The 25,167-nt window shown below is 44.7% G+C and overlaps 1 protein-coding gene across 1 annotated transcript in view; it reads left to right on the top strand.

Annotated features, from left to right (window-relative positions):
* Nucleotides 1–25,167, top strand: part of ROR1 (receptor tyrosine kinase like orphan receptor 1) — a 240,290-nt gene that overhangs the window by 209,447 nt on the left and 5,676 nt on the right. The window contains exons 5-8 of the mRNA XM_045028604.1: nucleotides 10,363–10,490; nucleotides 10,967–11,284; nucleotides 12,212–12,457; nucleotides 22,879–23,090. Coding sequence (XP_044884539.1) covers nucleotides 10,363–10,490; nucleotides 10,967–11,284; nucleotides 12,212–12,457; nucleotides 22,879–23,090 — 904 coding nt within the window. The remainder of the gene's footprint in view (nucleotides 1–10,362; nucleotides 10,491–10,966; nucleotides 11,285–12,211; nucleotides 12,458–22,878; nucleotides 23,091–25,167) is intronic.

The raw sequence follows: 25,167 nt of genomic DNA on the forward strand, positions 1-25,167 counted from the left end.
ACTCATTGATTTCAGTAAGAAGAGAATTTGGCCCTATATCTTTTTCCATTCACTCCCCCTTTGATTTTTCTTTTTTTTTCTTTTTTTGTTACATTTTAAACCATATCACATCTTCATCTCCAATAAGAAATGACCCTTATGAAAAGCCCTTATTTATGGACTGTCTGTCTATGAGTGCCTGCTGCGCTCAGTCCTTCTACTTCTTTTGGATGTTACTTACACAGGGTTCGCCTGGAAAAGGGCCAGAAAGTTATGAGGACTGAATGGAACTGGAGTCATTGGCAGCTGAATAACCTTTTTAACAAACAGCACCATGAGTTCACATCACAAAGCACCTTTGCATTTTGACATCACGGTGATGTAGCTGAGCTATACTAGTGTTTAAACCCAGTGATGGATGGCTTTATAGTCTGAAACCATTTTGCCCCTTTGAATGTGCCTTTTTATTCTTCATAAGACCCTTGTGTAAGGAGCCATAGCTTCTAAGTGCCATTGGGCCTTGTTATCCTTCCTGTTTACATTTTTAATTTGTCAAACCCAGATGGAGTGAAACAGGATATCCCAAATAGGAGAAATTAGAGTAGGACAACACTATAAAACATATTAACACTGGGAAAGCATCACGAGCGTCCCTTTGTGAGAAGCAAAGAGAGGAACAGAGAGCATGAAATATTCTGGATTGGTCATTTTCTGGTTTGGGGGCTTTATTTTGTGTGTGTTGTGTTATTACATGGAAAGGCCTCAACTGGAGCATTGTATCCAGTTCTGGGCACCATATAACAAGAAAGATATGGACTAATCGGAGATAGTCACAAGGAGGATGGTGAAAATTTGTTCTCCTTAATCTCTGACAATAGGACAAGAAGCAATGGGCTTAAATTGCAGCCAAGGAGGTTTAGGTTGGACATTAGGAAAAACTTAAGCACTGGAACAAATTGCTGAGGAGGGTTGTGGAATCTCTGTCATTGGAGGTTTTTAAGATCAGGTTAGGCAAACACTTGTCAGGAATGGTCTAGTTATTACCTAGTCCTGCCTTGGGTGCAGGGGACTGGACTAGATGACCTATTGAGGTCCCTTCCAGTCCTACACTTCTATGATTATATGATTACGGCAAAGGTGGCTAGTGCCCAAGATTGATATAAATGTTGCCAATGGAGAGAATTCTTTTTTCTTGATCCAAAAATCAAAAGAAAGCTAATGGGAAAAGAATCCCAAGAAAGAATAGTAATTTCTTTGCCAATGGTTCTCAGCCTTTTACATGCTATGACCTTTCCCCAGGCCCATCTACCTGGAATCTAATCAGGGCTACCCTCGTATCTACCAAGATGGGGAGGGGGAAGATGGTTGTGACCCCTCTGACATGTTTTCACAACTGTAAGCTTGCAAACCCATGCTTTGTATGATGATCTTGGGTGGCAGTAGAATAGGCAATGGAACATGTTGCATCGGCAATGTAAAGACAAATTTCTCCTCTCTACTCAGCATTAGAGATCTCTACTGCATGTTCTGCATTTGCTTTGCATACTGGACTTCTGTCACCATCGGTAGGAATTCCATAAATATAACGACTGCAGAATATTCAAACGAAACCCATACTACAATTGAGAAATCTACAGTGCAGCTCCAAGTAGTGACTTTTACTCTTGGTCTTTTAAAATGCATGTGCATTTTTATTTAAATTGGAAAGGTGCAGGTCATTTTTCAGAGATACCAAATGAGACACAAGGAATAATATGCAAGCAGCTATCTTTTGAAAGCTTTGTTCAATCAAATGTTACTGACACCTGAGTATAGTGTAAATTCAGTACGGGGTGCTGCTCTTATATGTAGCTAAAAGTAATGAGACATGGGAAACTCCAGCAGAATCCAAATGCAGTGGGAAAGTTCCAAGATAAACATCCATGCTTTTGCAAAAATATTAAAAGACCCAAATGGAAAGTCGTTTTTTAAAAAAATCACCTTACAGCAATGCAGGATCATCTGTCAGTAGTTAAAGTTCAAGCCTTTTCTTTTACACTCCTGCTCTAAACTGACATATGAACAACATATAAGTTGCCATTGATATACGGAGCACTGGAAGTAAGAGATGCAAAATCAACTATTTTTATGTATGTGTATGTGCAGCACCTAACACAATCAGACTCTGATCCTGATTGGGTCATCTGAGTGCTACTGAAATATTAATAGTTTAAACTAATAAAAAAGAAATAGAGGTGAAAAGTACTTACTGTAAACCAACCTTTGTAATTTCTAAATGCCAAATAAGCTTAAAGGCACTAATTCACTTGAGCACATGCTTAGGTCCCATTGACTTTGACTTCAGTGGGACTTAAGCATGTGTATAAAGTTAAGATGTGCTCAAGTGCTTTGCTGAATCAGGTCTTAAAGGTTTGATCCATCTCCCATTGAAGCCAGGATCCATTCTGTTGCTTTTCATTGAAATTGGAGATCAGGCCTCAGAAACATATTGTCATTTAAATAGTGAAGCAGTGATTAGATTACCAAAAAGGGGTTGAAATATGTAGAACCTGGAGTATGTAAAATGAATTGATGATCTCAGTCGTGTTTCTAGTGAACAGATATCTGTGTCTTAAAGCCAACCATCACAACTTCTCGGTCCTTCTCGGTCAGGGGTGGGACTGGGGTTGGGAAATGTGCATTGAACAGCCAGTGTGGTCTTTGTTCCGTGGCTAAATAAATAGCTTCAGTTCCCAGGAACGTTGACACTGGACCTTTCCCCAAAGATGAGCTCCCTTCAGTCGCAATTGAATAAGCTATAACTTTCCATGCTCCATAATGTAACATGTAATTTTTGTTTAAGTGAAAGAAGTTGGCTGGAACATACAGATCCATAAAGCATAATAAAGTATTACCAGGATCTAATCAAGAGTCCAGTTTTGAACTGTTAATGGTAGTCAATACAATAGATATGCATGTCATAGTCCATTACCTCATAGGGCTTCTCTTGCACTATCTCAGTTCACCCCCATCCCTCTTAGGCTGGGAGCTCTCAAAATGAAGTCCAGGTGGTTTATAATCCTCTCTTTTTTTTCCCAGGGATGTGTCTGTCAGACTTCAATACTCCTGTTTCTTTCAATTGATTTACTCCACTGCCCTGTTACTGAAGCTCATTTCCAAAATACTGCAAAATAGTGCGTGCACCGTTTGACCTACTAATCCTGTTTTGTCTAAATGAATTTTCCTCTGGTCTCCAACATCCAGAGGGAGGGCCTTTTGGATCCAGTCTGTTCCCTTTATCTGTAACCTTTATATACCTAAGATTAACTCTTTCTTAAAATCCTGTACCTCGGGGCATTGCAAACAGATAGAAATGTGTGTCCATACTCCCTACTCATTCACATTCCTTTCAGCATTCAGCCACTTACAGTGGGTTAAATTTTCTTTAGTACAAGAGTGAATTTGAGAATGAGGTGGAGCAGCCTTGTTAATAAAACTTTTCTTTGGCTCTGAATTGAAGTAGTTTATACATCCATCAGATTTCTTTCTGGTTGTATGTCTCATTCCAATGCTTGATCACCTTCTAAAGGACTTGCTAACTTATCTAGTCCCTAGGTAAACTCCAGTATAAACTAGAAATATGTATGATTTGAGGGAGACTTCACCAGGAAAATCACGTCTAGAGTCCAAAATAGATGTTTGTTTCTTTCAGTCCAGGTTCTAAATTATATTCTTTCTTTAGTTCTTCATAAGTGAGCAGTGGGTCGGATGTGTAGAAAGAATAGTAAATATGGCAGGCGACCAGCTTGGCTTAACAGTGAAATCCTTGCTGATCTTAAACACAAACAAGAAGCTTACAAGAAGTGGAAGACTGGACAAATGACCAGGGAGGAGTATAAAAATATTGCTCAGGCATGCAGGAGTGAAATCAGGAAGGCCAAATCATGCTTGGAGTTGCAGCTAGCAAGGGATGTTAAGAGTAACAAGAAGGGTTTCTTCAGGTATGTTAGGAACAAGAAGAAGGTCAAGAAAAGTGTGGGCCCGTTACTGAATGGGGGAGGCAATTTAGTGACAGAGGATGTGGAAAAGCTAATGCACTCAATGTTTTTTTTGCCTCTGTCTTCACGAACAAGGTCAGCTCCCAGATTACTGCACTTGGCAGCACAGTGTGGGGAGGAGGTGACCAGCCCTCTGTGGAAAAAGAAGTGGTTCAGGACTATTTAGAAAAGCTGGATGAGCACAAGTCTATGGGGCCGGATGCGCTGCATCCAAGGGTGCTAAAGGAGTTGGCGGATGTGATTGCAGAGCCATTGGCCATTATCTTTGAAAACTCATGGCGATCGGGGGAGGGCCCGGATGACTGGAAAAAGGCTAATATAGTGCCCATCTTTAGAAAAGGGAAGAAGGAGAATCCAGGGAACGACAGGCCAGTCAGCCTCACCTCAGTCCCTGGAAAAATCATGGAGTAAGTCCTCAAGGAATCAATTCTGAAGCACTTAGAGGAGAGGAAAGTGATCAGGAACAGTCAGCATGGATTCACCAAGGGCAAGTCATGTCTGACTAACCTAATTGCCTTCTATGATGAGATATCTGGCTCTGTGGATGAGGGGAAAGCTTTACTTTAGCAAAGCTTTTGATACAATCTCCCACAGTATTCTTGCCAGCAAATTAAAGAAGTATGGGCTGGATGAATGGACTATAAAGTGGATAGAAAGCTGGCTAGATCATCGGGCTCAACGGGTAGTGATCAATGGCTCCATGTCTAGCTGGCAGCCGGTATCAAGCGGAGTGTCCCAAGGGTCGGTCCTGGGGCCAGTTTTGTTCAATATCTTCATTAATGATCTGGAGGATGGCATGGATTGCACTCTCAGCAATTTTGCAGATGACACTAAACTGGTAGGAGTGGTAGATACACTGGAGGGTAGGAATAGGATGCAGAGGGGCCTAGACAAATTAGAGGATTGGGCCAAAAGAAATCTGATGAGGTTCAACAAGGACAAGTGCAGCGTCCTGCACTTAGGATGGAAGAATCCCATGCATGGCTACAGACTAGGGGACCGAGTGGCTAAGCAGCAGTTCTGCCGAAAAGGACCCAGGGGTTACAATGGATGAAAAGCTGGATATGAGTCAACAGTGTGCCCTTGTTGCCAAGAAGGCTAATGGCATTTTGGGCTGTATAAGTAGGAGCATTGCCATCAGATCGAGGGACATGATCATTCCCCTCTCTTTGGCATTGGTGAGGCCTCATCTGGAGTACTGTGTCCAGTTTTGGACTCCACACTACAAGAAGGATGTGGAAAAATTGGAAAGAGTCCAGCGGAGGGCAACAAAAATGATTAGGGGGCTGGAGCACATGATGTATGAGGAGAGGCTGAGGGGACTGGGATTATTTAGTCTGCAGATGAGAAGAATGGGGGGTGGGATTTGATAGCTGCTTTCAACTACCTGAAAGGGGGTTCCTAAGAGGATGGATCTAGACTGTTCTCAGTGGTAGCAGATGACAGAACAAGGAGTAATGGTCTCAAGTTGCAGTGGGGGAGGTTTAGGTTGGATATTAGGAAAAACTTTTTCACTTGGAGGGTGGTGAAGCACTGGAATGGGTTACCTAGGGAGGTGGTGGAATCTCTTTCCTTAGAGGTTTTTAAGGTCAGGCTTGACAAAGCCTTGGCTGGAATGATTTAGTTGGGGATTGGTCCTGCTTTGAGCAGGGGGTTGGACTAGATGACCTCCTGAGGTCCCTTCCAACCCTGAATATATTCTATGATTCTCAAAAGTACATAAGTGACCTAGGACTCTGAGGGCTAGATTTTTAAAGGTATTTAAGTGCTGAAAGATGCAGACATCTAGTGAGATTTTCAAAAGCGTTTAGCTCCCACAGAAAATAAAGGGAGTTAGGTGCCTAGGTGCTTTTAAAAATCCCACTAGGTGCCTCTCTGCACCTTCAGGTGTCTGGATTTATTAATATAAGAGGTGAAACCCAGCTGAGCCTTTCTCGCCATGCTTCTATATTTTTTACTGTGAGACAGAGCATGAGAGTTGTGATTTTATTTCTAACAGAAAAAGAAGAACAAGGCACGAAAAATGTCATTAATTGTAGCTTATATAACTCTTCACGTGCCAGGCATGCTTAAACAACACAACTGTTCAATCCCTTTGCAGCCATCGCTCCATGAAGCTGAATCTGCAGCCCCAGTAATTTTAAATAAGGGAGGCCTGAAAGATGCCTGAGGCCACCTCCATTTTAATCCCATTAACTCCCCCAGGTCACTGGGCAAGACATTGGGCAATCTTAGGCCTTGTCTACACTACAAGACTATTTCGAATCAACTTAGTTCGAATTTGTGGATTCGACCTTATGAAGTCGAATTTGTGTATCCATACTAAATACACTAATTCGAATTTCTGAGTCCACATTCACGGGGCCAGCGTCGACTTTGGAAGCGGTGCACTGTGGGAAGCTATCCCACAGTTCCCGCACTCCCCGCTGCCCATTGGAATGCTGGGTAGAGCCCCCAATGCCTGCTGGGGGAAAAAATGTGTCAAGGGTGGTTTTGGGTAAGTGTCGTCATTGAACCGTCAATCACAACCTCCCTCCCTCCCTCCGGGAAAGCGCCTGCGGGCAATCTGTTCGTGCACTTTTCTGGTCAGTGACAGCGCGGACGCCACAGCACTGCAAGCACGGAGCCCGCTGCGATCATCGCCGTTTTCTCCTCCTCGCACTTTATCGTCCACGTCTTCCACAGTCAGCTGCTGAGAAACCTGGCCGAGCAGCCAGCGCAAAAGCAAAAATTGGGAATGACTATCCCTCCTTTTTGGTACCTAAAAATAGAATCAGTCCTGCCTAGATTATGGGCAAGTGTACTAAAGAACCACTGTATCATAGAACCAGAGAGCACAGCTGCTCTGTGTCCGATCCTGCATAAATTATGAGCTGTATGCTATTCACAGGGGGTGCTCCTGCAACAACAACACCTGTTCATTCCGTTCTTAACCCAGCCTTCCTGGGCTACCATACCATTGTCCCCCCACTTGTGTGATGAAGTAATAAAGAATGCAGGAATAAGACACAGTGACTTGTTTGTGAGAAATGAGTGGAAGGAAGCCTCCAGCTGCAATGCTAGTCCAGGCAGGACATTAAGGAGTGTGGATGAAGGAGCCCATCATCCCTCTGCTAGTCCAGGGGCAATCGAATCTTTTATTTACAATGAAGGGTGGGGGCTGATGGAGCTCAGCCCCCTGTTGCAATGATGAGGACGGTTACCAGCCATATTGCACCAACTGCCATCAAAAATTAGGGACAGGCGCCCTTGATCGACCTTACTGATGCTAGTCGGCATGGTTACCAGCCCTTTTGCACTGCCCCATGTGCCAATAGGCTGATGGTACAAAAAGATGGAAATCCATCGTCATCATCAGGCATCCATAGCGTGGGGGGAGCAAGGATGTTGGTGTTGAGTGCTGCTCCATCGCGTCTATCTGCAGCATTCAGTAAAGATAGGGTGACATGTAAAAGAGTCAACAGAGGATTGTTTTCACTTCTGGTGGTGGGTGGGGTGTGTGCGCAAATTGCCGAACTATGCCCTGACCCACCGCAGACACTGTGTTTGGCCCTAGAAGCATTGTGAGCTCATCCAAGAATGCAAATACTTTTCGGAGACAGCAGGAACTATGGGATACCTTGCGTCCTCATTCCCCCCTCCCTCCATGAGCGTCCATTATATTCTTTGGCTTTCTGTTACGCTCGTCACGCAGCTGCGTGCTGAGTCTGTGCTATGCCGTCTGTCCGTAGATTTATTAAAAATACTTTGGACCAGGCGTAAAATTACAGTAATTACCCTAATTAGATGCAGGAGTCTCCGAGCGAGATCACCCTGAGGAGGGTCACTGAAGGAGATAGAGAGCGCATGCTGCGTGAAAGCTAGCACGAACCCCCTGAGTTCCTCATGAAAGCCTCGCGCGGAAAACTGTGCTACCACGGAGCACCCAATAAGGCAGCTCTCCCCAAGAACCTCCTGCTGATGCTTTTCGATTAACGCAAGGAGAGCTTCGTGTAGATCTCCAAGGATGATTTCTGTTCTATCCCCATATCTAGAGAGACCTCCTTTTCACACAGTTAAGATTCCTGTTATATTAAGAATAAAAGTTAACATGGTTAAAGCACTTACCGACTGCTCCTTCCCCTGATTCAGGGTCCGGGTTAATGGCCGGGGAGGGTTGTTGGGGGATCTCCGTGACGGTGATGAATAGATCCTGGCTGTCGGGGAAACCATCGTTGTAAGCGCTCTCGCCTGCCTCATCCTCCACAAACCCTTCCTCATCTTCCCCGTCCGCGAACATCACCGAGGAACTGGCCGTCGACACTGTCCCATCGTCAGAGTCCACGGTCACTGGTGGGGCAGTGGTGGCAGGCTCCGTAGCGTCCGTTTGCCGCTTTGATTTTTTGGTAGCCTTGTCTGGGGTCCTTGATTTTCACGCGGCGCTGCGTTGCATCCCGCCTGTATCCTCTGTCTCTCATGGCTTTGGAGACCTTCTCGTAGGTCTTCGCATTCCCTGTTTTGGAGCGCAGCTCCGAAAGCACAGACTCCTCGCCCCACACACCAATCAGATCGAAGAGTTCCCAGTCAGTCTATGCTGGGTCCCTCTTTCTATTCACAGATAACATGAACTCCTCTGCTGGAGAGCTCTGCATCGTTGCAGGTGCTGCGGAGCTCGCCCTGATGTCCAGCCAGGACGTCAGATTCAAAGTGCCCAGACAGGAAAATGAATTCAAATTTTCCCGGTCATTTCCTGTGTGGCTGGTCAGAGAATCCAAGCTCCTCTAGTTCGAATTAAATGGCTTCCTGGTGTGGACAGTTGAGCGGTTAGTTCGAATTAACGCTGCTAAATTCGAATTAAAGTCCTAGTGTAGACCAGGCCTTAGTAATACTTGTGCATACAAGTGGAAGGCATCAAGGAGTCAAGTTGTAATTTGTATTTCCAAGCACTTGCATCCAGTGTCTGTGGGAGAGGGGAGAAAAGTATCTTTGTTAAATGGCAGGCTGATTTCTTCCTATCTATGTCATAACCTGATGATTAATAGAATGTTTATAAAAACCTGCACCCAGAGGAGGATGGATTTTGCATGGTCTATGTATATATAGGGCTATATCAATGGCCTCTTTCCCCATTTGTAATCCATGGATAACTTGGATGGTACTGCCTGCCTGCCCCAGGATTCAAATGCCAGCATGAACAATAAGGGAGGTAGCCAGGTGTCTTGCTCATATATTCAGTTACGCATGATCTGTATGTTGAGGTCTCTGTATAAATGCTCTATCCATCTTTGCAAGCCTTCCTCCAGTATCAGATTTTCTCAAAATGTGAAATCAAAAGGGCCACACAATGCAGCTAAGTGCTTTTTGCACACCAAGTGACCCACACAACCTTCTCCCTGATTCCTTCCGAAAAGGAATTGCATTACATGCCACTATTAGCTGTTGATTCTCTATTCAAACTAAACAGTGTCTGGTCCCTTTGTCTGAGGTTTGGTAACTTCCTTTCCTAGTCTTGTTTGAAGAATATTGGCAAATATTTTCACATCTGTATTTATGTATTAAATGCCTAAATACAAAGTAATTAATGAAGCAAATGTGTCTGTGGGGCTCCCATTCTAGCTCTTGCCCTGTTTTATGAACAATTTTATAGCATTTGCTAAATGTGGAAGGAGCTCCTCCTCATTTATACATATTAGCTGTGAGTGCTGAGCGGTCTGTGATGTTTTACACACCCTTCTGTTTCTTTCTCTGTCCAACGTTGTTTTTACTGCTGCATTTAGGTTCAAATGATTAAAGTAGAAGATTTGGAAAATGCTTTCCCAACATCACAGTTTCAGTAGTAGAAAGAGCGTCTCTGTTATTTAAAATAATGTAAATCCGTTTTTTTTCAACCAATCCCAGTTTGCTCTTCCGATTGTGACTGGATAGCATTCCAGAATACAGTCTTGCCCTAATGTAGAATTCATATATTTAAGACACCATTAGCCTGGGTTTTGACTGACCTGTAACATTGTGTTACCTGCCTTTACAAAGATTGAAGAATAAATGTGTATGTTCTGTGTATTTTGCTCTGTGACGCTTTTTCAGGATATTGAAAACCACCAACAGAATCTTTTACCCTTATATTCAACCAGAGTATGAAGTCTGTGCAATGCCTTCTGCACCACCTAAATACCATTTAATCCTTTAACACAGTCTTAAGTGGTGTGGCAGGCCATATGCAGGCTCTCTGCACTGCCAGACAAACATAGTAGAACCCTCAAAAATACCTATAATAATATAAATGCGAACCCCCTCTAATGACTTTTTGCTACCGATTCCATTTAAAATATGTTGTATTTTAGCCTTTTGTGTGTATGATTGTTTTTAGTGACGAGTATGAAGAGGATGGTTTTTGCCAGCCATACAGAGGGATTGCTTGTGCAAGATTTATTGGGAATCGAACAATTTATATGGAGTCTGTACATATGCAGGGTGAAATAGAAAATCAGATTACAGGTAGGTAAAGCATGTTGCCTCTAGCTCTCAGAAATACACACCTTTTTCCAGAGAACTGCTACAGCCTCTTGCCACTAACATTATTTTTTCCTTATATCCTCTTTTGTTACCTTCCCACTTGCTGTGAGTTTCGCCACAGCAAAGCCTAATCCGGACTGGTATATAGCATGTTTTCAGTGTTTTGAGACAGCTTAAAATCAGTGCAATGTAGACACAAAATGTAATTTCCTTTTCACTGAAATGAACATTGTACCAACTTTTAAAATAATTATTATCCTGTATTTCTAGACTGTGCATCTGTACATGCTGGAATTTAGTGTTCTAAAATAATAGTTATTACTGTAATTCCTGAGAAAATGAGTTTGTTCTTCTTACTTTAGTAATTTGCCATTGTTGAATGTGTACAAAGTATGAAGTATGCTGTTGAGCCTAAAACTCCTGTCATGTTAAGTAAAATCCTTTTGTGTGTCTTACAGCTGCCTTCACTATGATTGGCACTTCCAGTCACTTATCTGATAAATGCTCCCAGTTTGCCATTCCTTCTTTGTGCCACTACGCTTTCCCATACTGCGATGAGACCTCACCAGCCCCAAAGCCCCGAGATCTGTGCCGTGATGAATGTGAAATTCTGGAAAATGTCCTTTGTCAGACAGAGTATATTTTTGCAAGGTCCAATCCTATGATTCTGATGAGGTTAAAGCTGCCAAACTGTGAAGATCTTCCTCAGCCAGATAGCCCGGAAGCTGTAAATTGTATCCGGATTGGAATCCCCATGGCAGATCCTATAAATAAAAGTAAGTGAAAGTTGCTGACTTAGTTACCTGTGCAAGAATGATCAGGTCAGCATTTAAAAGCTTTAATCTCTCTCTGCCCCAAAATGGGTTAGTCATGAACTCTGAAAACTCACAATCATTATAGTCTTGCATCAAGTTGGTGCGAGACTGAGCTGGTTCTTTCAGAACCTATGGAAACTCACAATAACTTTTTCAATATTTTCTTAAATTGCCTCTGGATTTACGCTGCTAGCAGTTTATTGGCTTCAGATTTTTTTTGCTAATATTAACTAACAAAAAGGATGGTTTCACTTGTAATGTTTTAAGATCAGTAAACATCTACGGTCCTGGTCCTGCAACCTTTACACATGTGAGACATCCTTGCCGCAGTAGTTGTATATATTTTAATGGAACTGCTGGTGTGATTAAGGACTAGTCAACATGATTAAGGCTCACAGGATCAGGCCCAGACTGTACTTGCCTAAGATGTTATTCTAAGGCATAACTACAGGCATTGACAGGAGCGCACTCTTGGTCACTGAGTTACTGCAACATCAAATGTTTATCTGTCCAAAATAAGAAATATTTATTTATTTATTTATTGTGTCCCATGTGTTCTCTACCTTTATATTAATGTGATTCAGGTTCCCACTGTAGTCTTGACTCTTCTTATGTATTTTTTATTAAAAATAGTCAGAGTAAGCTGTTTTCATTACTAAAGCATAAGTTTTAAATCCTCCCAGGAATGCGAATGCAAGGCAGGCCCAGTGTTACAGCCACAACAAATTGGGACCCCTTACTCCTTGAATTTGGTTTCCAGGTCCCAGGTCAGCAGAATTGCGCTTAGTCTCCAGGAGGTTAATTATGCACTCTTAGATCAACTAGTGGCCAGTATATACGGTAGCATTCTGACTCGCCGCAATCAACTATTGCTTTAATGTTTTTCAGATCATAAATGTTACAACAGTACTGGAATAGATTACCGTGGGACCGTCAGTGTGACAAAGTCTGGACGTCAGTGCCAGCCATGGAACTCTCAGTATCCGCACACACATACCTTCACCGCCATCAGATACCCAGAGTTAAACGGGGGCCATTCCTATTGTCGAAATCCAGGGAATCAGAAGGAAGCGCCATGGTGCTTTACCTTAGATGAAAATTTTAAGTCTGAGCTTTGTGACATCCCAGCATGTGGTAAATACTGAACCGTCCCATTTTATTTCTAATTGTTTTTTAAAGGGAAAAGTGTAACATTTGTCTGATCCATACAGTTGTGCTCCATCACATACGTTCTGTGTAGCTGTACACAGAACGCCTTTGTTGTGTCTGGAAAGGGAGCTCTGGTAAAGAAGACTACATGCAGTGTTTGTAACTAAAGCCACAGCATCTGAAACAGGAAATTCCCCAACAAGGGAAACCTTACAGTTCTTACCTGTGCATCTGGTAAGCAACTGAAGCAACAGCATGAACATATTTTATTAGGAAAGGTTGTAAAGATTAAACCTCCTCAATGATATGTTGAAGCACAAGTGTTTCTAGCATGTCATGTGTTCTACATTTTCAAAGTAATCGTTAAAATTAATATCACTTCTTAGTGAACTAGAATTGGCTTTGTGGGCACTGCTCCTAAATGCATTCTAAAATTGTTTCCCTTTGATTTATTTTTAATCATTTTAATAAATGCAAGCCTAGCTTAATACAGTTCAGCCTTTGTTTAAAAAAAAGGGGTGGGTGGGTTGCAAAACACTTGTCAGCTGGGTTTTGGTTTTGATTTTGTAAAACTTCAGCACCTGGATTTAGGTTTTACAAACTCAGGGTTAGCTGAAATCCAGGTCCCATTTTATCTGAACTCCTGATATTTGGAGGGAGTGGGAGGAAGATCTGAATAAATAGTTCCCATTTTATTAAGTCTTCATTAAAACTAATAATACAGATATTCTATAAAGAAGAAAACACTGCTACTTGTGGGTACATGTTGGAAAATGCACCTAGCAATGAGCCTTATGACAATAGACTCTTGTTCTGGTAATTTGTGGTAAAAGGTTTCATGCAAATGATTATGTTGCACACAAGCGATGGCAATAATGATAACTTTCCCCTTGGAAGTGAGGTGCTTTTTCATGTTCAGTAGCCAATCTTGAGTTAAAATTAATTTTGATTATGGTTACGAACATTTATTAAATCAGACTATCTTATGGATCGTATGCATTCTTGGTCTGATCCAAAGCACATTTAAGTAAGTGGAAAGGTTTCCAATGACTCCAGTGGGCTTTGGCTCAGGTTCGTGCTGAGATTTTTTGTTAAAAAGGGAACATATACATTACATAGTCAACACTGTCTCTCTTAATAGTTGTGATGCCCTGTGTTGAATTCATATGGTGGCTGGCAGACCATTCTCTGTAAGGATTGCAAGAGTCTGGAACTTGCTCCCTTCTAGTCTGAAATAGCCCAAATTTGGTGACTTCTAGGGTACACTATAAAAGACATCTGGTTGATAGGGTCTAAGGAGAAGGCTGAGGTTGTGCTTCCTAGATGATGAAGGGGTAGGTGTCTGGCTGGCCTGCCCACAAAATTCCTGTGGAAAGATTTTAATGCTGCTAATGTTTAATTGTATTTACTGCATGATTAATTATATTAAGGTGTCTAGATCCTGAGACGGGGTCCCTATTTAAAATATAAATAAATAGAATCCTATCAGGTGGCTGGTTGTTTAGTTAAAGGTGCAGTTGGTAGGAGCTGTTCTGCATTTTGAAAATGTAAAGAGCTGTGTAGGTATGAAGTATTACTACTCAGCTCTTTTTGTACTTGCTGAAAAAGCCAATTCAGGCACATTTAAAAAATATCTTACACTCCACCTAATTGGGACCTTTTTAATTGGGAAACTGACTTAATTGGGATGTCTCCCAGGGAACCAATTTAAGCCTAATGAGGCTTCATGGTAGTGACTGCTGCTTAATAGGAATGGTAATTCCACTTGATTGGGACACTGCAGGGGATGAACTGGTTCCTATGCCTCTGTTTGTTTGTCTCCTGTTGGTTCTAACAGTGCTTAAAGTGGTCTGAAAAAAGTGTTGGGGGTGGGGGGGAAGAGGTCTATCATCACTGTGACATCTGCCCATCCCCCTGTATAACAATTAACGTCCCCCCCAACTCCAAAGCAATCCTGCCCCCCATCACTTCTGCCCCCACATCTGTTCTGTCCCACTGCCACCGCACCTCCACTCCTCCTTGAGCTCCTGGGGCTTTTAATCCCCTTTCCCAGGCTGGGGAGGGGCTGCAAGCGTTCTTTCTCCCCCTTCCCAGGCCAGGTGCTGCAAGGGGGAAGGAGGAGAGGCGCTATCCCCTTGTTCACCTCACAGGAGGGAAGAGGAGGGAGCGGAGCTACCCAGAGCTGCTGGGCTCTTTCTGCTCCCTCCTCCCCTCCCGTGAGAACAGCTTGGGCTTCTAAGGGGAAGGAGGGGACTCTGCCTGCTTCCTGCAGCAGCTCCAATTGGTTGCTCTTCCTCAGGGAAGGTGGGCAAGTGGGGGAAGCAGCCACCCCCAGGTGGGCCCCCCCCGGCAGTACTAAAAACAGGTGCCCCTTTAGCAACCCTACTTGCTTTTTGGCCATTTTATTTCCCAGGTCTGCGACCTGTTGTGAGCAGCCCCCTTCAGCTGTCACATAGGTAGCAGTTGATAAAGCCTGTGATGTCTTTGGCAGACAAATCTGTAGTGTGGGACAATAATCCAAGTGCCAGGCTGTGGAGAGACAAGTGTGGGAAGCCTCCCCGAGGATTTGGGGGGAAGGGCTGGGTGTATTGGCACGGTGTGCAGTAGCATGAAAGGACACATGAGGCAAAGTGTGGTATAGAGACTTCCTTAATGCAGTTGTGAGGGGAAGCAGGGACCAGAGGTGCCGACTTTCTGATTTCCCCTGAGGTGCTTGACCTCCCCCCCCCTGCTCCACCCCTTCCCCCAAGGCCCCACCCTGCCTCTTGCTGCCCCCCACCCCTCTCCTCCCACCCCTTTCCACCCCCTCCCCTGAGAGTGCCCCATCCTCGCTCCACCTCTTCCTGCCCCCCTCCTCCTCTCCCGCCCAGCACCTCCTGTTCGCCACTGAATAACTGATCAGCAGCGTGTGGGAGGTGCTGTGGGGGACGGAGAGGAACTGATCAGCGGGGCCCACCAGTGGGTGCTGAGCATCCACCATTTTTTCCCCAGGGATGCTCTAGCCCCGGAGCACCCGTGGACTCAGCGCCTATGGCAGGGACAGTTGCAGTCCTTGGACTAGGTGGGAGCTCCCTTCTAGCAGCCCTGGGGATGGAAGTCACTACCAAAGGAAGGGATGAGGCTGTGGATCAAGCCACCCCTCACCAGTCCATAGAGCCAGCTAGATGCATGGGGAACTGTTCCTCAGTCCCCTCTCCTCACCCCCTGCTGTGGTGTTGTGGCCCTCAGCCAGTGCCTAGGTGCCACAATCTGATCTGAAAGGAGCAGTTCGGAGAGAGGCTGCAATGGCAGCGTAAGGAAGGGGAGAGGGCATAAGATGGGATAAGGTGGCAAATATGGGAAGAAGAAGAACAGCTGTGCAAAGTTAAATCTGAATTCATTTGAACTTTGCCACCAGCATGATCTGAACTGGACCCAAATTTCAGCTCAAGTGTGCATTTAATTAGATTTGTAATAGGCATCTGCATGGCCCTCTCAGCACTTGCACAAATCCAGCTTTGAAAACACAGACACACTCAGCTGGCCCAGTGTCCACAGTAAAACGTTCCCTCCCAGCCTTTCCTTAAAATACTAAATGCTACCCTGCCTCAGGCCATTGACTCCATTGAACTGGCCCTCTCAGAAAAATCTGGGGCCTACAGGGCAAGAGACTCACCCGCTATCAAAATGTGTATGATCTGCATTTGTGACAATAAAATCCACTGCACCTGCCCTAAAAAAACACTGACTTAAAAAACAGTAGGACACACCAGGACTCCCGAAGAGAGATGATGGCCTTCAATATGGCAGGGCGGGGCCTAAGGACATGTTAGAATACGGAGGCATCCAAATAAATAGTTTTGTTTTTGTTTTTTTCCTTCCAGGCAAAGTAGGGAAGAAGAGAGAACACAGGTGAAAATTATCACAATTGTTGCTGCAAAAAGCAGGGGCGCCATTTAAGGGAGACGGGGGAGGGCTTTAACCCCCCCCTGAGTTTCGTAGGGGATGTCTACTCACCCTAGCCCCAGACGGAGCTCTTAACTGCAACAGCTTGAGTGTGATGTGATGAGTTCGGAAGCTGGGAGCAGCACAGCCTTTGGGGCAGGGAGTTTGTTTATAAACAGAGGCAGGGTGATTAAGATAACAAAAGGCTTATCATTAAAGTAAATTAAGGATCATTAGATGATCCTGAAAGCACTGCAGAGCACTTCAGTTAAAACACAGGAAACAAAGGGTAGGAATAGAAGATGAGAATGGAAAGAGGTAAATAGTGGTGTCTCTCAGGAGTCTGTACTGGGGCCAGTCTAAGGGCATGTCTTCACTAGCAACGCTGTGTAATCGTGGCACTACACAGAGAGCTGCCCCAGTGCTATAAAAAAAATCACCTCCACAAGGGGAATAGCTACCAGCACTGGTGCACTGTCTACACCAGGGGTGGGCAAACTACGACCCGCGGGATGGATCCGGCCCCGTCAGGGCTTTGGATCCGGCCTGTGGGATTGCCCCCCGTGGTGCCTGGGTCCCGTGCCGCTCCTAGAAGCGGCTGGCACCACGTCCCTGCAGTCTCCGGGCAGGAGGGCAGAGGGCTCCAGCTTCCACCCCTCACAGCTCACATTGGCCGGGAATGGGGAACCGTGACCAATGGGCAGCGCATGTGGGCAGCAAGGGCAGCGCATGTGGAGCCCTCCACTCCCTCCTTCCCCCTTCAGGGGCCACAGTGCTTCCTGGAGTGGGACGGGGACAGGGCAGTCAGGCAGGGAGCCTGCCCTGGCCCCAGTGTGCACCGCTTCTACCCCAGAGCCGCTTTAGGTAAGCAGTGCCAGGCCGGAGCCTGAACCCCTCCTGCACCTCTCCCCCCAACTCCCTGCCCTAAGCCTCCTGCCTGCACCTTGCACCCCTCCTGCACCCCAACTCCCTGCCTGAGTCCCCTTGTACACCCTGCACCCTTCCTGCACCCCACCCCTCTGCCCTGAGCTCCCTGCTGCACCCTGTACCCCTGTGCACCCCAACCCCCTGCCCTGAGCCCCCTGCCACACCCCATACCCCTCCTGCACCCCAACCTCCTCCCCTGAGCCCCCTCCCACAGTCCACACTCCTCCTGCACCCCTGCCCTGAGCCCCCTCCTGCACTCTGCACCCCTCCTGCACCCCATCCCCCTTCCTGAGCCCCCTCACGTACCCCACACCCCTTCTCTGCCCCAATCCCTTGCCTTGAGCCCCTTCCTGCACACCGCACCCCCTCCCACACCCCACACTCCCTCCTGCACCCCTATCCGCTGCCCCGGCTCTGCATACAATTTCCCCACCGAGATGTGGCCCTTGGACCAAAAAGTTTGCCCGCCCCTGGTCTACACTGTTACTTTACAGCGCTGAAACTTACAGCGCGCGGGGTGTGTTTTTTCACACCCCTGAGCGAGAAAGTTTCAGCGCAGTAAAGTGGCAGTGTAGACAAGGCCCTATTCAACATGCTCATAAATGATCTGGAAAAAGGGGTATGCAGTGAGGTGGTAAAATTTGCAGAGAATACAAAATTACTCAATATAGTTAAGTCCAAAGCAGTCTGTGAAGAGTTACAAAGGGATCTTACAAAACTGGATGACTGGGCAACAAAATGGCAGAAGAAATTCAGTGTTGATAAATGCAAAGCAATGCACTTGGCAAAAAATAATCCCAACTATACATACAAAATGATGGTGTCTAAATTAGCTGAACCCGTCAATAAAGAGATCTTGGAGTCATTGTGGATAGTTCTCTGAAAACACCTGCTCAATGTGCAGTGGCAATTAAAAAAGCTAACAGAATATTGGAAATCATTAGGAAAGGGATAGATAATAAGAGAAAAATATCATATTGGCTCCATATAAATCCACAGTATGCTAACATATTGAACAGTGCATTCAGATGTGGTCACCTCATCTCAAAAAAGATATATTGGATTTGGAAAAGGTACAGAGAAGGGCAACAGAAATGATTAGGGGTATAGAACACCTTCCGTATGAGGAGAGATTAAAAAGACTGGGACTTTTCAGCTTGGAAAAGAGATGACTAAGGGGATATATGATAGAGGTCTATAAAATCATGAATGGTGTGGAAAAGTTGAATAAGGAAATGTTATTTGCTCCTTCACATAACACTAGAACCCAGGTCACCGAATGAAATTAATAGGCAGCAGATTTAAAACAAACAAAAAAATGTGTTTCTTCACAGTCAACCTGTGGAACTCTTTGCTACGGGATGTTGTGAAGGCCAAAACTATAACAGGGTTCCAATAAGAACTAGATAAGTTCATGTAGGATAAGTCCAGCAATGGTTATTAGCCAGGGTGGGCAGAGATCCAACACCATGTTCTGCATGTCCCTCGCCTCTGTTTGCCAGAAGCTGGTAGTGGGCAACAGGACAACTTGATGGTTACCTGTTCTGTTCATTCCCCCTGGGGCACCTGGCATTGGCCACTGTTGGAAGACAGGATACTGGGCTAGATGGACTATTGAGCTTGCCCAGTATGGTCATTCTGATGTTCTTATATAGAACCCAGATGTATCTGCTGCCTGCTGCTTCCCCCTAGACCTCACTCTCCTCCCAGAGCTGGGATAGAACCCAGGAGTCCTGACAGTGTCTCTCTCTCCACGGAGTTAGTAATAAAGTAAGAATATACATTAACATTTTAAACCTAACCAGTGTCCCTTAAATGATTTGCCACAAGATGTCAGAACATGTTCTTATTAGAGCTGAGTGGGTCTAATATTTATTTAAATTTCTTTCCTTCATAAAGGAATTAGATACAGGGCTCCTGTCAGCTAATTGCTAAGCTATCTGTCAAAAAAAACTGTCAAAATAGAGTTTAAGTGCCTAAGTAGCCCCAGGAATCACTGTTAAAGTTGCCCCCACCTACCAAAATCTGAAAGGGTGCGCCTGGCAAAAAGCTGTTTGACCATTTCAAAGGTCTCACTGCTTTTCTTATCCTTGGTGATTTATCAGCTGCTTCTGGTGCTGGTGATCTGTCCCTTCTCCTTCGTTGCCACAGCACCTGTGGTTTCTTTGACTCAGTTCTTTGGACATTCTCGTCCTACTGATCTGGCTGATGTTTCAAGGTGTCTTGTCATAATGGCCCTGCTCTCGCTCAGCCTCCTTTGGTAGAGCTTGAATTGGACTGGGCTCTGGCAACAGTGTCTTTTGGCAGCAGGCCCTTACAGGCACTTATATTCTATCCTGCTCTTGCTGAGGCAGCTTTTCCAGATGGCAAACTCCTCCACTATCCCCAAATGGATTGGGGGTTTGCACCTGCCCAGAGTGGTTTTTTTTAATGGGAGGGCCACTCATGCACGCGTGTGCACACAAAAACATTATCTGTAGAAAGCACCCCCTTCCCATCCATTCTGCAAAAAGCCAGTTCAGAGAGACTAGTAATGACTCTTCAACCAACCCCCGCTGCAAGGGAATAGGTAGCAGCTAGCAAGAGGGCAGAACAGCTGGCAATCCAAAAGTTAAGTGTGGGCAGCAGACGCACAATTTTCTGTGAGCAGGGGAACCAAATAAGGGGAGTCAAATGAGTGGAGGTGTAAGTGCTGGGAGGGTGGGAAACAGTGACTTGCATGAAGGAAAGAAGAGAGAGACTGATTGCAGAAGTGAGTGGCATGGAATGATTTTAGAGAAAGCAGAGCAGTGCAGAGCCAGCACTCTCAAAGGCATAGCTAGACTAATATCCAGAAACATTTGGAGTGGGGAGAGCAGGTCCATAGCTAAAAGACATGCATGGAGAGTCTGGGGCATGCTGGTGGGGAGGTAATGTAAATTTAAAGTCAGGATCCTCCAGAGGGAACTAGAAAGAGAGATGAAAGACATCTAATGAATAGCTGTCTGCAAATTATTTGTCCACCTCAGTATATGAGCCAGCCGATGTCCATTTAGTTCTCTACAGCATTATAACTATTCACTGCAGGTTTTCTTTAAAAACTGTGGGGATTTTTCCCATTAACTTGGTTTGGCTTAAACATTAACAGACTGTTGGGCTTGTCTGAATTTATTTACATATCCCCAGTGGAATCAAAATGTCTCAGCCAAATTTGACTTGTGTGTAAGGATGTGGATTCCTAGGCACTTGGCCATCCTGTGTGATGCATACAGGATTTATACGTGTAGCTTATGTTAGCATTGAAGAGGAGTTGCTTGCATAAGTCCCTTGTGCAACAAGAGGAGAAGAGACTCCTTTGTTAGTAAGTCAATTATAAGCTGCAACTTTCTTTGCCAAAACATGCATTAGAAAAATAATTAGCTTTGCATTTAGCACTAAATGAGCCTTGTTCATGACTACTGTCACAGGGCAACCACATCCTGTTTGGAAAGAAGAAGGGCTTTCTTGGCCTACCTCATCTCATTTTAACTCAACAACTGTCAAGTCTTCACTAGAGAAACACACTCTATGGCCTCCAGCAAGTGTCATGCCCTATTGGAGATACATGAAATCTGACACTAATAATGTGAATAATTATTTGCTGGGGATTTAAAAGGTATTCTCCAAAGTTCACTTTGTAGCCTGTAGCTACAGTATTAATTTGTTATACGTGCCGTATGTACTCGATCATAAGCCGACCCCCCCAAGATGGATCAGTAAAAATTGGCAAATTTTTATGACGCATTCATAAACCGACCTTATAATTCAGGGGTCGGCAAACTTTGGCTCCCGGACCATCAGGCTAAGCTGCTGACGAGCCAAGACAGTTTGTTTACCTCGAGCGTCCGCAGGCACGGAGGTAAACCTAAGTAAACAAAATGTCCCGGCCCACCAGCAACTTACCCTCATGGGCCAGGACAGCAACTGGTGGACAAATTTTTTTGTGGGCGATGCTGGGGGTCAGGGGAGTAACCCCCGTGACCACCCTCCACATGACCCCACCCCTAACCCAGGACCTCCCCACACTCTCCCCATCCCATCCCTTCCCACCTTACCTGGGGTGGGCCAGGGGAGGATATCTCTGGCCCAGCCGGAGCTGCTCCAGCAGGCCGGGTGGCGTGGCTGCAGCCTGCCAGCCCCGGAGCTGCAGCTGCTTCGGAGGCTGCGGGGAGAGCAGCATGGCCAGAAGAGGAGAGACTCTGGCCCCGTCTCTTCCCTTCTGGCGCTGCTGCCTCTTCTTTCCTCCTCTGTTTGGGGGGAGGAGCTGTGTCCTACCTCTCCCCCTCTCTATACCCATTCATAAGCTGACCCCCTTCACTGACGCTCCCTTTTTTTACTAAAAAAATTCGGCTTATGAACAAATATATACGGTAATCCCACTCGGAGCTCTTTTCGGCATGCTCTTGCAAAGTGTCAGATTGACTACTTTGGAGACCACTGCGTGCCTCCATGGTAGTTGTCTCCGTGCTGGGACCATGAAAGGCAGCATAGTCCACTGGAAAGGGCACTTCACTGGGACTCAAGAGATGTGGGGGTCAGTTCCCAGCCCTCCGCTGACTTGGGTCCGTTCCCAGCCCTACACTGACTCATCAGAGCTGACGTGTTGGAGAGGTACCCCCCTCCGCCCCCGATTTGCTGCTTGGCTCTTACTGAGCATGCTCACATGGCCTAAGCATGCTCAGTAATACTACGGAAGCCAGCTGCTCTCACTCTTCCTCCCCGCCCTTGCCCTCCCCCCGGTATTGGCAGGCATGGGTCATTATGATCTTGGGCAAGTGTATTGCTCTCCCTATGCTTCTATTTACTACCCACTTCCTCCCCCTTCTGAAAATAGCCAGATAAGAGAGCCTAGTGACCCTGACAACAAAACTCTGCTGGGAGAGTGGCAATCCAGCTCTCAGTCCAGAAGTGTTTGCCTTGTCGGTTTAGGTTATAAGCTTTTCAGGGCAGGGACTGTCTCTTACATGTTGGTGCAGTGCCTAGCACAACGGGGCCCTGATCTCAGCTGGGGCCTATAGGCACTACTGTGATACACATAATAAATAAAATCTGGACCTGATACTCTGTTCTCTACTGAGGCTGCCAATTAATGTGTTAATTCTGAAGTTACTTTTGCCATAGGCTTCGGTCCACTCGGAACTAAAGCCATACTATCAACACATTTCACACCAAGTGGTTAAGATGATAATGACTTGCAGCCATTTTATGACCAGGACCAGATTTGAAGTGATACCCAGAGAGGAATGTCTCCTTGGCCTTAGAACTAAGTCATCCACTCCCCTGTTGATATATAATTGTTGAGTAACAAATAAAGTAGTTATGTTAATATTATAGCAATACAACACCAGCGGTAAGTGTTCCTCCCATTAAAATGTTTTTGGTGTAGAAGTCACTATATATTGTAATAATACTATCCACCATTTGTTTTATCATTCTCAAGCATTTCCAGCACATACAGGAGTTTACTATTTTGCATGAGATATTTTATGCCTCATGTGTTTTCATTATTTTCACCTTCTTTTTCTTTTCTGATCCAGATTCCAAAGATTCCAAGGAGAAGAATAAAATGGAAATCCTATATATATTGGTGCCAAGTGTTACTATTCCCCTGGCCATAGCCTTGTTGTTCTTCTTCATCTGCGTCTGCCGCAACAACCAGAAGTCTTCCTCCCCTCCAGTACAAAGACAGCCCAAACACGTCAGAGGGCAAAATGTCGAGATGTCAATGCTAAATGCATACAAACCAAAGGTAATCGTGCACCTGATTTCTGCCTTGTAAATTGCTGTTTTGAAGAGCATGGAATTAGCATGGTTTGCTCAATCCAGAATTGAAATATTACCCAATTGATTTCCATCACACAGTCTCTGTCAGTGTCGTTGGCTGCACTTTTTGAACGCCTTCTGTTGTCATCATTATGCTATACGTTGTACGGTGCAGCATAAAGCAAATGGTCTATATATCTTTGGATGAAAAGAAACTCAAGCTTGCTTTAACGAAGTAAGCAACTGCTTGTGAAGTGACGTGGAGGCCTTGTTCTAGTTAGTAAGTAAGGGGGGAGAGGAAGATGAATTCTTTCATTTTATTGGCTGTTTCAGAAGACACTTTTTAATGGATCATTTGTATCCTTGCCTCACCTGTTAGTCAGCTGAAATCACTGTAAAATGCTCTCCTCCTTGTATGTTCAAGTTTACACATTCTTTAGAGATATTTGCAAAATGAAGCACCAAAACCTATCCATATTTACAGCCTGCCTTATTGAAACATAGGGCCCCTCTTCCCTGACTCCTAATCTTGTTCCTCTTTACTGAAACTCCAATTTCATGAAGCACTTTTTTCCAATTTAAAAAAAAAAATGCCTCACCGAGCAGTTAAGACACTGCAAAAATGATTAGCAATGAGCTCATTGTTTATTAGCAGGGCAGGTGCTGGAAATGTCCAGAGCAGCCACTTGCATGGCTGAACATGGGGCTCTGCCACTTCCAAGCAGGAGAATATCCTCAGTATCTAAAACATAATGCATTAGAAAACTGTGCAGAATAATTTACATCAAATTGTCTAGACGTACCTGTTGGCAAGCTGTTATTTTAGTTAGCAAAATGAATCCAGATTCAGGCATTAGGAGCAATGCAAACTGTGCATAATCTTCCTTCTATAAATATTGCTGTACACGCCAAAGATATTCTTTCAGAATGATGGCAGTTTTAGTCGCTCAGCCTAAGAAAAGGAGGTTACACTTACGTTTCAGGATCTGTGCTCTCCATATGTGAATATGCTTGTAAGTAGAGATCTGTTTTAGGTTTGATATAGCAATCATGAGATGTGCAGCTTGCCTACTGCTTGCTCTTCAGTGTCAGGTTCATAGTCTTAGGTTATAAAGAATTAGTGAGCAGAAGGTCCAGGCAAAATTGTTTAAATAATCCATTGTGCTTTGAATTTGCAGCATGCCCATGTGACAGGGAGTCAGGCTTTAGGACCTCTCAGGGGGAGAGAGGCAGAGCTATTCTGCTGACTCATGCTGGAAGACTGACCAGGGGTAGTTTTTCTCTCTCTCATGGGCAGAAGCAACTGGGGAAAGAGATGGATATAAAAGGACCTTGCAGGGACAAATCCCAGGAGTAAGCCAACTCTGCAGAAAGTTTAGATTGAAGATTATATTTCATCATTAAATTAACAATAAAGGTAATCCCACAGCATCTACTGTGTGGAGAGAACAGAGTGCTGACTTTGCCAGTTCAAGTCATTCATTTTGTATTGTGAAGTCTTGTTATAATTTCATTATGTGAACCTTACTTAGAAAAATTTAACTGTAGAACCTTATTTAGAAAAATAAGTTTGTGGATTCAAGAAGGAAGATGGGTTATAAGGCGACAAAAGGATAGTGAAAAAACAGAGCTGGGGCCCAAACCAGTAAGCATCAAGTTTCAGAAGTGATTGAATCCAGGATTTTCATTTGGGCCACTCGTTAGTGAAAATACATAACTGAAGAAGGCAGTGAAGACGGCATGCCATGGCTTCCCTGCATGGTTACACATGTAATGCAAACGACTGTTTTTAGTTCATATTTTATTTAATCTTCCTTACCTGAGACCATGCCTTTGACTCCATATGAATCTTTATACCATCATTTTATCATTCATGGATCAAAAAACTACGCCAGCTCCTCTTCTTCAAGATTTGTACCAGGGACAGGGAACAGTAAACGGTTCAGAGGTTTCATAAAGCAAAGCACTCAAACATTCTAATATTAACCAAGCCTTAGTCTTTAATCACTAGAGTCTGCAAACATTAGCTGGAAATTCTAGAGGAAACCTTCTTTGTGAGATTT

Source organism: Mauremys mutica, chromosome 8 (genome assembly GCF_020497125.1).
Source record: "Mauremys mutica isolate MM-2020 ecotype Southern chromosome 8, ASM2049712v1, whole genome shotgun sequence".
NCBI classification, from domain to species: Eukaryota; Metazoa; Chordata; order Testudines; family Geoemydidae; genus Mauremys; species Mauremys mutica.